Source organism: Sceloporus occidentalis, unplaced genomic scaffold (assembly GCF_023333645.1).
Source record: "Sceloporus occidentalis isolate IW3139 unplaced genomic scaffold, rSceOcc1.0.p SCAF_77, whole genome shotgun sequence".
In the NCBI taxonomy this organism is placed as follows: Eukaryota; Metazoa; Chordata; class Lepidosauria; order Squamata; family Phrynosomatidae; genus Sceloporus; species Sceloporus occidentalis.
The window spans coordinates 4,597,555-4,612,976 of record NW_028317057.1 but is presented as its reverse complement, the minus strand read 5'-3'; the positions used below and the strand labels follow the sequence as shown (position 1 = coordinate 4,612,976).

The 15,422-nt window shown below is 37.2% G+C and overlaps 1 protein-coding gene across 1 annotated transcript in view; it reads left to right on the top strand.

Annotated features, from left to right (window-relative positions):
• Nucleotides 1-13,610, top strand: part of LOC149285600 (calcium uptake protein 3, mitochondrial-like) — a 65,819-nt gene extending 52,209 nt beyond the window's left edge. The window contains exons 9-14 of the mRNA XM_089495188.1: nucleotides 781-876; nucleotides 2,195-2,295; nucleotides 2,457-2,628; nucleotides 7,571-7,679; nucleotides 10,155-10,312; nucleotides 13,542-13,610. Of these exons, the coding sequence (XP_089351314.1) occupies nucleotides 781-876; nucleotides 2,195-2,295; nucleotides 2,457-2,628; nucleotides 7,571-7,679; nucleotides 10,155-10,312; nucleotides 13,542-13,610 (705 nt within the window). The remainder of the gene's footprint in view (nucleotides 1-780; nucleotides 877-2,194; nucleotides 2,296-2,456; nucleotides 2,629-7,570; nucleotides 7,680-10,154; nucleotides 10,313-13,541) is intronic.
• Nucleotides 13,611-15,422: the final 1,812 nt, after the last annotated feature.

Sequence of the window (15,422 nt, the reverse complement as noted above, 5' to 3'; positions counted from 1 at the left end):
CCGCCAGCCAGATATAATAATAACAATAACACTTATAATAATACTAATAAAAAATAATAATAATAATGATAATATTAAATAATAATAATAATGGGCATAACTACCCCTTTTGTCAAATAAAAACTTGTATTAATTTTTTAGAGTTCCAATAAGACACCTGATGTGCAACAGAAAAACTTTAAAAACAAAATTCCAGCATTATAGTTCTAGATACAGTTCCGGCTGTGTGTATCCACTGTAGCTGCTATAGGACATTGTACTTAAAACATCTTTTGTACCCCATTTCCCTGTTCCGGAGAAGAAGAATATTCATTCCTTTGAGAAGGAAATAAATCATATATACTTGTCAACAAATGCAGCATTATTATTATTGCTTTATATAGCGCCATCATATTGTACAATGGGTAAACAGGAATAATAAGTAGTATTATTATATAATTAAACTTACTAAAACAAGAGGTAAGGAGGGCCCTGCTCAAACAAGCTTACAATCAAGATTTCAAATTGAATGATACTTTATATTCAGATACAAATCTGAGAATTGCAATAATAGTCAAGTTCATAAAGTAACAAATCATCAGCTATACTGTTTACCGATAAATTCATTTAATCACCTATAAAATCAGCAAACCAGCAAACCTAATGAAAATACTTTCCCCAGGCCAACAGTTTTTCTTGTTACAGTTTTTCTCTTGTATTTTGTGACCGTTACCCCACGTGTACTGTTGTGTTTTCATTGTATGTATTTTCAAGTATTTTTGCTTTTTAAAACTCCTGCAGGTACTTAAAACAGATGCACAGGAGCATGTCTCCAGAAGCTATTGGGACACACTGAGGCGTAGCACGAGCCAAGCTCTCTTTTCGGACCTTGCCGAGGTATAACAAAACCTCTGGGGTCCAAGAAGCATTCGTCATGTTACATCTCATTACGTTCTGGTTAACATATCTCATCACTGCGATTTAGCACCTTCAATTCCCTCCATTTTTTTTCCCAGCATGTAGCTTTTTGTTTTGCTTGCTTTTTTTTCTATTGCATTTTCTTACATCATTGTGTGTTTTTCATGGATTACCTGTTTTTTTACTCACTTTCATTTTCTGCACAGCTGTTAAAATTTACTATACGTAGAAAAATTTTAAACATTATGTGTATATAATGTGTCTGTATGTGTGTCACTTTATATACATATATATACATATATATATATATACATATGATACATATGATATGGATATAGATGTATGTGTTATGTTTTAAGATTTCCCATTTGTTTAATCTTCATTTAAGGAGGCAAAGCTTTATATAAAATTACAACTTTCATGCACCTTCAACAGATCGAATACGTCTCCAAAAAACAAATACTGCCCACCATCCTGGATTTCCCACCATTTCTGCCAAACTTGAAATTACCCTTAAAGGTGCTGCTCCACTCATTTCCTCTAGTATGTTAGTCAGTTCTGTCATTTTATTTTTCCTCTGATGGTTTAGTCGCATAAAAACAACACACAGTAACCTTTATGAAGGTTTTTTTGTAGCTTTTATGGCAACAGCCTATTAGTGCCTACGTTTGTGTCACATGACCAATGGCATATTCTGGCCTATGTTGACTAGTTTATTAATGCTGATGTCGCATGTCCTTAAGATCCTGAGAATCTGAGAATTCAGTAATACGAGGAATTATGTTTCTACTACTGTATCTAGTTACAAAAGTGTTTACTTCAGCAGAGTAGGTGGAACAGCACCTTTAAAAGTCATTTGTGTCAACCAACCAATTCCATTGCTAGTTCTCATCAAAGCCCTAACCATAGTCTTAACTTAGTCAACTATATTCGTGGCAAAAAAAGTACAGAAAGCTGATGGCAGAAGCACCAGTTAATATAGAGTGATAGCCATTGTCAGTAATCCAGCATTATTTGGCATAAATATACACACAAGATACTCTCTCATCATAATGCTGAATTACTTTTTGACTTTCCAAAGCCCAAGATGATGTGACCAACGTGCCACTGAATACGGATAAACACAAAGCTTTGTCTTTTTAACATAAGAAATGATTTCATGAAAATGTAATTTATATACAAAAAGTATCAATCAGGGCAACGAATGTCTTTCTAATGTTATGGGCAAAAGTAATATTCCTAAAATGTCATTATTTTTGCAAAAAAAGAACGTTATTAACTTTACCTATTTCAAAAGGGCGCTGATGAACTCAGCAGCACAATGATACATACCACGCTACTTGTGCACTTTTTCGGGAAGAAAGGAAAAGTTGAATTGAACTTTGAAGACTTCTATAGGTGAGTGTATTTCCTACTTAAAATATAATGCCCTGGTGTCCTTGTTTGTAAGAAATTAAGATATGAATTTGGGTCTGCAGCTTTTATTCAGACCTCGAGTTGTGCAAAAACAGGAGTTTTTAATTTTCCTGGTTTTGTTTTTCTCTTTTATTTATCATCAGGTTTATGGATAACCTCCAAACTGAGGTCCTTGAAATTGAGTTCCTGTCCTACTCGAAAGGCATGAATACGATAAGCGAGGAAGACTTTGCTCACATTCTTTTGCGATACACTAATGTGGAAAACACATCCAGCTACCTCGAAAACGTGCGCGTCCGACTTCCAGAAGAAAAGGTAAAGGGTTATGATGTTTAAATGGTGTATGGAGAAGGGATCTAAACCTTTGCATGACACAGGATAGTACATTAAATTATTTAAAATAAGCATTAATTACATGTATTTAAATGTACATTATTGTTGAAAGTCGCGGAAGGTAGTGATTGGTCTTAAAAAATATAGATTCCCAATACTGTTTATAAGGCTTTCCTTTTCCTATGCCTAACTATACCAAAGTACAAAAATTGGAGAAAAATGCATCCCAACCACTGGCACTTAGATGGTTAAGCTATCATCTCCTAAACAATTGAACAGATTAATTAATTTACTCTTCTAAACATAATACCAGTAACTCAGTATAAAATTATATTTCAGCTCTGGAAAAAGAACCCAACCCTTTTTCTTTTATATCCTGAGTTTATATGTAAATAAGATGCACTCGATTTGCCTTTCACCCATAACATATTAGTACATCCATGACCCACCACAAGCATGTTTTGTTGAACACAAATCATGCCCACAATAAATGCTTCAAAACCTGTTTCGAATGACTTACACACTTATTTCAACGCATGCACAAGGAGTGGATGACCCTGCTGTTGTTAATAATGTTAGTAATGCTGTCAGTAGAGCATTCCATTTGAAGCAGCAATTATTTGTTTTGAAGGCTGATTACAAATTTGAAAGTACATTTCATCAAAAAAATATAATAAATTAAGTAAGCGATTAGCACGTATTTATAATTGCCTATAAACTAATTGTAAACCTTTTCTTTTTGTAGGCAAGTAGGACAACTTTTTGTAGCATTTAGAAGCAAGACAATTTCAGATGCCATAGAGATACTTATTTGCTTCAAGGGGATGCATGTATCCATAGACATATATGTATATATGTATATATATATATATATATATATATATATATATATATATATAGCAACACAAAAAGTTAAGCATCTGCAATAAAAGTTCTGGAGTCACAGCTTCAGGAATGTTTAGACATATTTATAAGTAAAAATATCCCTCTTGTACTATAAGGATGTAATCCAATGACATATTATTGGGTGGCTTTCATTGATGAGTTATGTACAATGTAGAGTCCAAAGAATACAAATCCAAGAAGAATGATTGTTTAAAGCATTGTGTTCACTTCTTGTGCGTTGATTTTCTGGTACCCGGGCAATCTAAAACGAGCTATTGGCAACAAGATGCATCGATGCAATCGAATAGGTCCGGTGTTATAATTAGCCCTTGAGGCGTGGGATGTTTTGGATATAGTCTCCTGTTTGTATTTGCGATGGGATCAGGATAATCCATTCTAAGGAAAACTCACAAACAGTTTGTCTTTGCTTGAAATGGCTACACGTTGGCAGTGTTGACAGTTCTGCTTGTGGAACTAGAAAACTTAAAGTGTACTTAGTGCAAGGCCTATTGTTTGAGGTGCTTTCATCCTCCTTCTTGGTCAAACGTTCAATGCCCTTTAATTGAGATGTGTGCAAATGGTTTTGTATTGCTTCTCAACACGTAAAAACAGGCATTTCTGTATAATTTAAGGAAGTATGTGAAACATACTGTTTATTAGCTTTCACCCCGTTTCTAAAACCTATTGTTTAACTTAACTGTTTTCAGGTAAGCACTAAAGTGTGGTTTGAAATGTTAATGACTAGAGGGTTGAAAGGTGCCCACTTGTATTTAGAAGTACTGTAGACATGGTGGCCTTTGTACTTCATTGTTATGTGAAATGCTTAAGAAGACCAACACTTTACACACGAAGCTGCAGAGATGAGCCTATTAACACTGATGCACAAAGGAGAGATGTTTTGTATATTGCGGTATACAATCATAAATGACATGATACAAAAACTAATGGCCAACAAACCCAATGTAGGATAATAAAGACAGGCAGACCCAAACTTACGTAGCTCCTGTATACGTAGATCAGGACTTGGGTAACAATGATGATGTGCGCAAACAGTATAGAAATGTATAGAACAAACTGTCTACCAGACTTGTGCACATGGACAAAAAACATTTCCGGACAAATTTTTCATTTGGTTTCCTTTCCTTTCAGCTTGGATGTCATTCAGAGGGCTTTTTCAATTCGTAAACAAAATTTGTTTTTACTCAACCTCATCCACTCCCCCCATACACTCACTTTCTGTCATGTTCTCTTGCATTCTCTCACACTTTCATCTTACACTCTCACACTTTCTCCCTCATAGTCTGTCAATGTCTCCCTACTAGATTTGCACATTAGTTTTCGTATGAATGCGTTTTTTTTGTCCCAAATTGCCATTCCTTCCATTCGTCCGCATATAAAGAAAAAGAGAATCTCGCCATTTTAATAAAGCTTCTTCTATGTGTTTATTTCTTCTTTCCATTTGAACCCAGACAGACAAATGGGATTTCCGAAAACGAAAATCCCATTTGGTGTAATACAAAGACGGCGATGGACGAAGTTACACAAGCATTAATTTTCTGCCGGCGCCCAAGTCTACTCCCTACCTTCTCTGATGACCATTTCTGTGTGCCTGTCTCTTTTCCACAGTTCCACATCTTGTCTGGCCTCTTTGTCTTGTCCTTCTTTCTTTGTCCGCTTCTCCCTGCTGTCTGCTCCGGTTGTCCAGGTTTCCTGGAGCATTTTTGCAAAAGGGCAGAATATTGCAGTCAGATTCATGGAGAAATAGAGGCACGAAACGCTTCTCTTTCTCTGCAAATCTGTCTGCAATATTCTGGCAGAGCCACAACGCGGACCACAGGGAGAGCCTTTCCCTCAGTCGTCCAATTGAGGTAGAAGGTGTGCGTAGAGGCTCTGTCCTTTTGCTGAAGAACTCCAGGGAAACCTGGACAACCCGAGCGGACAGCAGGGAGAAGCAGACAAAGAAAGAAGACTGAAGAAAGAATACAAAAGATAGAAGAACAAGAAGAGGCAAGACATGTACTGGGCAGAGGTTTGGTAGACTAGATGGGCCGAATGGTTCTTATCTTCCATCACCTTCTGTGTTTCTATGACAAGAAGCGGAGCTGTGGAAAACGAGATGGGGCCATGGAAGCCATTTTTGGAGAAGTTGAGACATTGAGAGAGAGAGTGTGAGAGAACATAAGAGAGAGTGGATAAGAGAATGGGTGAGAGAGAGTAAAAAAAATGAAATGCAATCAAAAATGTTCTCTGCTTTGTTTTGGTTGGGGATCCCTCCTCATTTTTGGACATTCATACAAATTAACAAAATGTAAGAATCTGAATGAATATGAAAGGACAAGTCTATTGGTAAAGTGAGGTGCAGTATACTGTATAATAAAACATTTCTCATAATTACGTAAAACTTAGCTTACACATAAATAGGAATACTTGTAACTATGAACAGTTGATAGTATAGTCTGGGTAATGATTTTTTTAGCTTAATAAAATGTTTTTACCCCCTTGCAAATGCATGGAGGGAATTGGCAGACTTGGCTTGCAGGAGATTTGTTGGGCCAAATCAGACATTACCCCCACACACAAAAGGGCTCAATGCATGAGAAATTAGAAACCCATTTTATTTGCATGTCAAATATCTCAAATCACTGTAGAGTAAACATATATTTATTGACTCCAGCGCTCCTATCTAGCTGTGCGTAAATATGTGGTTTAATGTATCTTTGGATGCAGAATTAACCGTGTGAACGAATACTATATTTGTGCTTACATCAATGAAATATAATGTTATCATTTATACCGGATGATTTATATGCTATCGTAGAATCTTTTGTCAAGCCGGCCTCTTTTAATAGTGTTAAAATGTTAAAGGTATGTGTTTGCTTACATGTTTACCCAGTGTGTCTTTCATGTAAGCAAACACTATTTTGAAGCAAACTTTCAAGTTTTCTTTTTTTCCTGGCTCGTAAAGGAAGAAAATGCCTGCTTGGCTAACATCTTAACATCTACTCATTCTTCAAAGGTTAACCCCTTCTCTACTTCTTTCCAGTAGGAGAAACATAGTGAAAAGCATAGAAACCTCAAGATACAAATATAATACTGCAGTTCCTTAGCAACAATGTAATTTTTTGGGGTCCTGTTAGATATAACATAGGCAAGCTAAACCGGAATTGTGAATTAGATAAATACACAATCTCCACAAAATTCCAGTAGGATTTTGGATCTTGTGACTGGAGCATCTCTTGGGGCGAACAGGGCTGGATATTTTGCCCATAACCATCATGGTAATGTAAAACGGACTTGCTGGGCATGTGCATGGCATCTGTTGTGATGTATTAGGAAAAAAACATAAATTCTAATAATACATCTGTACCGTTATTGGACTTTTATCCCCTATTAAGCATGTAGATAGGTTGTTGACTATTGTTGGTGGATAAGTGGCTAGTTGGCTGGTATTCTGAGTAAATCTGCCTATTTTGACCAACTTTGGTATCAAGGCGTCCTGTATACTGTGGTGCCCCCTAAAAAACGATGTGTTATCCTGCAGAGTGTTTCACATGGAATCATGTTTCACATTCATCAGGACACAGGCTGCATAAACTCCAATTTTTATTTGAAACAATCAGGCATGTAAAAATGGCAGTCCCTTTAACCTCCCTACAGTTGTCCTGGTCTCCAGGTCCCAACATTCTCACTATTACTGTTTTACTAGGAAATATGACATGATCAAAGGAAAACGGCTGCAATGTGCTATTACTGGGTGTTCTAGAGAAAGGTCTACCCTGAAGATAAGTCTGGGAGTTGGCAGCTATAAGCCGCTGGGGTTTCTTAGACTCTGTAACTATATTAGATCTGCGTTAAGCCTTTTCTGCTGGCCGGGGCACAGAGGAACGCGGAGGCTCAGAGCACTACAGGAAATATCATGTTACATACTATAACCTTCTAAATGACTTTTATTCTTTGCCCACTGATACTTTCATCTACTTATCTTGATAAATCATCATAGAGGAACTAATACTAGTGTGTTTTTTGGTTTCTTTCCCAGGGAATCTCATTTGATGAATTTCGATGTTTCTTCCAGTTTCTGAATAATCTAGAAGATTTTGCTATTGCAATGCAAATGTACAACTTTGCTAGTCGGTCTATTGGCCAAGGTGAGTAATAAAAAAAATATGTTATGAAATGTCTTAATAAGGTTTGACCTAGAGTTATATTAAGATGTTTTCTAAGTACCGTATTTGCTCGATTGTAAGACGACCCCCCAAAATCTGAATATTAACTTAGGAAAAAAAGAAAAAGCCTGAATATAAGACGACCCTAAAGGAAAAAAGTTTTACCAGTAAATGTTAATTCATGTAAACTTTTTTTTAAATAAAAGCTATGATTGAGAAAAATATTTTTTTTGTTTTTATTTCCTTGTATTTTCCAACCTGTCCCCCAGTTACACACATCTGCCCCCAGATATAGGTTAAAAGGCATATTATGGGGCAGAGTGGCATATAGGGAGGTATAAGGCATTTCAGGAGGCAGAGTGCTCTATTAAATGCCCCCTTAACGCAACTCTGCCTCCTGAAATGCCTTATAACTCCCTATATGCCACTCTGCCCCATAATATGCCTTTTAACCCCCTAAGTGCCAGAGTGGCATATAGGGGTATAAGGCATTCCAGAAATGCCCTATGCCCCCATTTAACACACACACACGGCAGCGGGTTGACGTCTCCTTTCGCTGCAGCCAGGAGGTGGAGTTGGCAGCGGGGATTTGTCCGTCGCGCATACCTTCCCCGGCTGTCAGAGATCAGAGTTCCCCGCACCGGTGCGGCACCAGTGTGGGGAACTCTGATCTCTGACAGTCGGGGAAGGTATACGCGACGGATGCAGACAACCCCCCTGCTAGCCACACCTCCTTCCGGCTGCAGCGGACGTTGTCTATACAGCAGGAAGCACCGGTAAGTGTGTGTGGGGGGGTGTTATATGGGGGGGGGGCGGGAGACAGGAGGATCCAGGTCCCCTGCAGCGGCGCGGGGGATCTGGATCTTAGTCTCATAATCAGACCTCTATTTGAGGTCTGATTAGAAGACGACCCCGATTAGAAGACGAGGGGTATTTTTCAGAGCATTTGCTCTGAAAAAAACCTCGTCTTATAATCGAGCAAATACGGTATTTGCATGTGGATCTTTCACAGGTGTGATAGACTTCATACCATCATCCATCTCATGAGCAGACTCAAATATAGGCATCTCAAAAGTTTTCAGATCTTATAGTAAAAGTGATTCTATTTCTGGTAATATTTTTGTACAAAAATAAAATTATAATCAATAATATACTGTCAAATTTATCCCTGTATTTGTGTTTTTACAATGTTTCTAACGTTGATACATGGATGTAGATTAGTTGGTGCACTTTATATAAATTTCAATGATAAAATGTGTTTACTGGAGAACCACATTATAGTTCTAAAACGTATAGAAAGTCAGAAGGATAATGAACGATAAAGTGACATGCTGTGGGGGCTAAAATAATCTAGGAATGGTAGCAGGTCCTCCACCATCAGTTGAGAGATAAAAAGTAGCAAAAGTGATATCTCCCATTTCCTGGATTTATTGAGCCGCCAGGAATCAACAAGGAATGTGTTGTAAAAAAAAAAAAAAAACTCACTCCCTAAGAGAACATACTGTCTAATGGAAAACGGTGGAGAAATCACAAATATCTGTGAGTCTTTGTCATTTATGACACTAATGGTCTATTTGCTCTTCTCACCAATGGTGATGGAGATTTTGGTTTTAGTAATGTTTCCCAGAAAAGCTACTCTGGGGGTCTCCAGCTTGTATGCCAGGAAATAATCAAATCTGAATGGCATTAGATCCAAATTGTCCTTTTTAGTATTTTCTACAGTTAAAAAAGTTGTTTTGTTTAAGTGTAGAACAGAAGTAGTGATACCATAAAAAACATTATTTTGCATAAAACATGTTATTTGAGTAAAGGGACATCCCAGTGCCCCATGCAGCCCCACCAACAAAAGATGCCTGGTAAGTACTTTCATATGCATCATTTTGCTGAAATTTGTTAAGAAATGCTCTTTTATTAGAAGTTGCTACGCTACCCGTCAGGTTTTTTTGGCTAGCAGGAGCGTGCTCCGTTGGGAAGATTTTCTGAGGAAAGGGAAGAATATCGCACTCGTGCATAATGGGAAGCAGGAGATAAGGAAATAAAATGGTTAAGATGGATTTGGATATGTGATTCGGACATTAGAGGAGATTGTATTTTATTACCTTGCACAAGAGTTTCATAGCATTTCAGGACCTCAATGCGCTCATCTTCTCATAGAATGATCAAATTATCCAGAATTTGGTTAACTTAAGGTTTGTTTTTAAAGAAAACATGATTTTAAAGTAATACAAATTCCCACACAGAATTTTCTTACGACGTGGAAGATCTGTGAAATGTGAATGTTGTGCGCGGTATTTGACTTATTGTAGTCAAGTTAGACTTTAAAAGGATCTCTGAGTCTTCAACAATCCAGTAGCTCTCCATAACCAATCCATCGGAAAACCAAAGGGGTTTAACCTGAGCACAGATTATGCCCCATAATGACTGGTTTTACGCTTTTGATCTGTTGTTTCTCCACAGATGAGTTCAAGCGTGCTGTGTATGTAGCTACAGGTCTGAAATTGTCTCCACATTTGGTGAACACAGTCTTCAAGATCTTTGATGTTGACAAAGATGATCAATTAAGCTATAAAGAATTTATTGGCATTATGAAAGACCGGCTGCACAGGGGCTTTAGGGTAAGAAGCACACACCGTAAAATAATTGTTCATTGAAACTGTCAACACTGCAAAACTACAATTAATGTGTACAGCAATGTGTAGAACTGCGGCACTAGCCCCAGGAGTCATGCTTTGTTGCCTTCAAGATCTTTGGAAATGTTAGGAGGGTATTACATCCTTTTTATCACATTTTATCATGCTTTACTAGAGCAAGACAAACTTGCAAAAAGGTATAAGATTAGAAACAAAGTAAACCATAAATTTGATTATTACAATAGGAATGCAATACATCTATCATTAGCTTTTATAATTATCTATTAACAGAGTTGTTGCTGAATTGACCTGTGACCCTAAATAAAAGTTTTATTATTTATTGTTTTCTATAGCATGTAAAATGGTTTATGTTAATAATGTTTTTTTTATTAGGCTATAGGCAAATAATAGAGACATTTTAGGACTCAACGGATTCACATAGATAAAGCATTAGCAGCCAGTTGGGGAGAGGGATCAGATTCCTATTGCAAGGGTTATTTTTTAAGTTCAAGACATAAGTAATGGTGGGTCAAGTGACACATTCCAAAAGTTTGTCTTGATTTGAATACTGTTTTACTACGCATTCTCCTATTTCTTTGTTTAGAACATTACATTTTGTATGTAATGATAAAAAGTGTTCTAGGAAACATGGGACCGTACCTTATGTAAGAAGGGGTTGGGATGTTAATACCAGGTGTGTTAAACTGCCACCTGCTGTTCGAACTGTGACTTAAACAGGTGTCTGTTATATATTTTCATTGCTACACAATGTCAGTATATCATATACATGATTTTAAATAATATATGTGTGTATATACCTATCCTGCCTATATATATATAAATGTATATATATTAAAATACAAAAAAGTGAGGCGCAATATTCTAATTAAATATAAATATTTCACTTTCTGGTGAGGTGGTGCCGCAAAGACACAGGAACAAACTCCCCAAAATGTTCCAAATTAAACACAATCAAAACCACACAAGTGTCTGCGCACCTAAATAATAAGTGAATAAATGATGTGTGTAACACAAAAATAAAACGTACAAAGTTACCCTTCCATCGAGAGTTCCCACACACAGTATCCAAAAGGCTCATACAGTATCTCACATTTTTGCAAATATTTTATTATCTTTTCACGTGACAAGTGTGTCTTGCCTACAGTCAAGCATGGTGGTGGGAGTGTCATGGTCTGGGCCTGCATGAGTGCTGCCGGCACTGGGGAGCTACAGTTCATTGAGGGTACCATGAATGCCATCATGTAATGTGACATACTGAAGCAGAGCATGATCCCCTCCCTTCGGAGACTGGGCCGCAGGGCAGTATTCCAACATGATAACGACCCCAAACACACCTCCAAGACGACCACTGCCTTGCTAAAGAAGCTGAGGGTAAAGGTGATGGAGTGGCCAAGCATGTCTCCAGACCTAAACCCTATTGAGCATCTGTGGGGCATCCTCAAACGGAAGGTGGGGGAGCGCAAGGTCTCTAACATCCACCATCTCCGTGATGTCGTCATGGAGGAGTGGAAGAGGACTCCAGTGGCAACCTGTGAAGCTCTCGTGAACTCCATGCCCAAGAGGGTTAAGGCAGTGCAGGAAAATATTGGTGGCCACACAAAATATTGACACTTTGGGCCCAATTTGGACATTTCCACTTAGGGGTGTACTCACTTTTGTGTTGAGTTATTTTAAGGGGACAGCAAATTTACACTGTTATAAAGGCTGTACACTCACTACTTTACATTGTAGCAGAGTGTCATTTCTTCAGTGTTGTCACATGAAAAGATATAATAAAATATTTACAACAATGTGAGGGGTGTACTCACTTTTATGAGATACTGTATATAAAAAAAGGGACAAAAGTATGGTGTATCAAAGTAGGTCTAAAAAAAACGCTATTAAGCAAAGCAGACCCTTACAATTTAAAGGGAATAAATATACCCATATATAGAGTATGATGATCTCCTTAGGAGTTTCTTTATCTTGTAGATAAAGAAGGTAGGCAGACGAGGTGAGTAGAGAAAAACGGTAATTTAATGTATAAAAGAAAGGCAAACTTGTTGTCCTCCGTTTCGGATGTTACAGAGTCCAGGCTTCAAACTTCGTTGCAGCGCTACCACAAAGAGACACTGTCTTAGTCCTCTGATCCACTTCCGTAATTCTAACTCCTTCTCCTGATATCATCAACACGCATAGATATATATATTAATTTACTGTAATGTGGTTTCATAACTATCCATACTAGTAAACGCTATCGTTTTTAAGATAAAATCCATGTATAATCCCACATTCACACACTAATTAGTGTAACCTACCTACTACTACAGTTACAACTGTAACTCATTTCTATTCTTCACTTTAGTTTTTTACTAGCCGCATTAACGTTTTATCCCTTTATTGTTTATCCAAGAGCGTGCATAATTTATTTTATAACACCTCCTGTACAATTTGTTATACATTTTACTGCCTTTCTTCAGAATAACAATAATCTCTTTAGTAGAGTTTACCAGTGAGATATCTGCGTTCTTCTGTAGTCTTGGCTCCAGAAAGCCTCATTTTTAAAAGGGGTTGTTGAATGATTTCCAAAGAATCTACACAGGTACAGATTATAACTATGTAATTACACCACAAAAAATCTTATTTCTTCTTAAATCTTATTTCTTATTTCTTGCCAAAATGATTTAATGCCACTAAACACTGAAAGAAAATAAGAAATAAGGATTTTGGCGTAGCTTAATTTTGTTCTTTTCTTTAAATAGATAGAATCACAGTTATTTAGACGCACTCTGGCACCACTTGACATTTCCCATGGTGTATTTACTACAAGGTCAGAGGCTATGTCACCTTCATCCAGTTTCAAAATCAATGGGTCTGTGATAACATTTAGTTATCAACTGAAAATTTCAGCATAATAGGGAACATCGTACCACTGATGAAAACCTAAAAATAAGAGCATTGTGCAATTTTAAGTACACTTACCACCAAATGTCTCTCGTTTTTATTTTACTGTTTTTTTATTGCTAGTATTGTCTTGTTGCTGATGACTACGTTTCCATGCTTGCAGTAAGCACACATCTAAGAATATTGCATGTGCGAATTAAATGTTAAGATATAGTCACATAGCTTGGCTTCTTGACTTCTGTGGCTTGACACCTTTCCTTGGCTGCTTCACATTCTCTGCCTTTGTACACCTCTATCTTCTGCTCCACAGGGCTACAATACTGTGCAGAGATACACTACTTTCAGATCATGCCTGAAGAAGCAGCTCCATAAGAGATAAGTATGTGATCCTCACGGGTTTTATAGAATTTGCTTGCATGCGTGGAACTCTCTCTACTTTTCTGATTTTACGGTTAAGGCTGTGTCCAGTCTGAATGGAAAGCAGAATTTCTGCTTGTTCTTCAAACTATACTTTCCCCAATTTGATACATATAGATTGGCTGTCCTACTGAACACATGCAAGGAGTGTACTGATGACCGCTTCCTGCTTTCAGATGAGGTGACTTGGGGAGGAGTTCTACTATAAGACTCATTTTCTAACGCCAATAACTAATGAATGCAAGAACCTGCAGAAATATTTTGGGCAGCCGAGCAAAGACTGAACTGCCCCTTTTACGCTGTTGAAGGAAACTACTGCCTTAATATATAAAGAATTATCCTTGACGTTCTACTGGTGGGGATGGTTTTGTACAGTTGAGAGGGTGAGGTGTACATTCCGCTAATATCATTCCGTTGGGGGCCCCCTAGTTATAGATTACCCAGATCGCTGTGGGAACTGGAATAATGCAATAAAAATGTGATATTTTTTTAACCAGCTATTTTATCGTTGGGTGTTTTTACTGCAAACCAAATCCCTCGCTTTAACCTTTTGTTAAGTGATGTGGTGAATGTACACCCCATTGGGTGTATAAATGTATATCAAAGCTATTGTTTGCCATTGGATTGAATCCATATATTTCTAATCGGTCGCTGTGGTTACCCACAGGAACCCCGGAAGCACGGCTTGATTGGCTACTATGGATGTGTTAAATCGGTCACAAGGAAGCACGTCAAAGAGTTCTTCAGGAGTTTTCATAGCCGGGACATGCTGAGATAAACGTGTATGAAAAGTAACTGCAGGCATGAGCACAGACAGATGACGTAGCAGCACCACTGTGTTACAGTCACCCTATTTATTTATCTGAATGCACTTTTTAATATCTTGATTCTTAGAGTTCATATACTTAATGAACAGCATGAATTTGTAATGCAACATATTTTTACATATTATTTATATTATGTATATTTACATAGTATATTAGCCTATATATATGAGATTTTGTAAGGAAAGGCATTCTCTATCCACATCATGTTCTGGAGCTACTGGGGAGACTGTCTGTACCTCCAAGGGATTTCGTTCTGTGTAAATAAAGAAATCCTGTGTGTTTTGTTTTAAAGGCTGCATAGTACATGGCGTAATAGCCTGTCCATACCAGTCAGGGTAAAAGAACCCTCTTGGAATGTCGTGTTGGAAAAGCTCTGCGTTATAAGCAAAAATCCTCCTTTTCTATATACCTGCTCAGAGGGATAAATCAATTTCATGTAAAAAGGAACATTTTCTATAATCTAGATCGTTTACCAATACAGCATATTATTTGGTGGAAAAACGTATAGGCAAGTGCACCTATTAGTGAAACATCCAGAAGAAGACACATCTTTGCACAAATAACAGTAATTTATACATGCTTTATATGCTACTAATGGTTTTTGGTATATTATTCCATGATATCTTTCATACAGTATCCATCAATGACCATATTTGTAGTTCAGTGTGGCCCAGTAGAATAATACTACTACTACTACTAATAATAATAATAATAATAATAATATAAATATTATTCCACTAACTATATTCATACCTACTTGCTTTTCGGCAGAATCCGTTGTAGTAATTAAATCATCTAGTGTTTTGCGTGTTCTATGATTCTATAGAAGAATAACACGTGTCTTCTCATTACTCAGTTTGCGAGTATTCATACAATATCTTTTTCCTTACTTACTACTTGTTCAAGTTTGTTTCTCAGATAGCATAGTCTTAAGTGAGGGATATTTC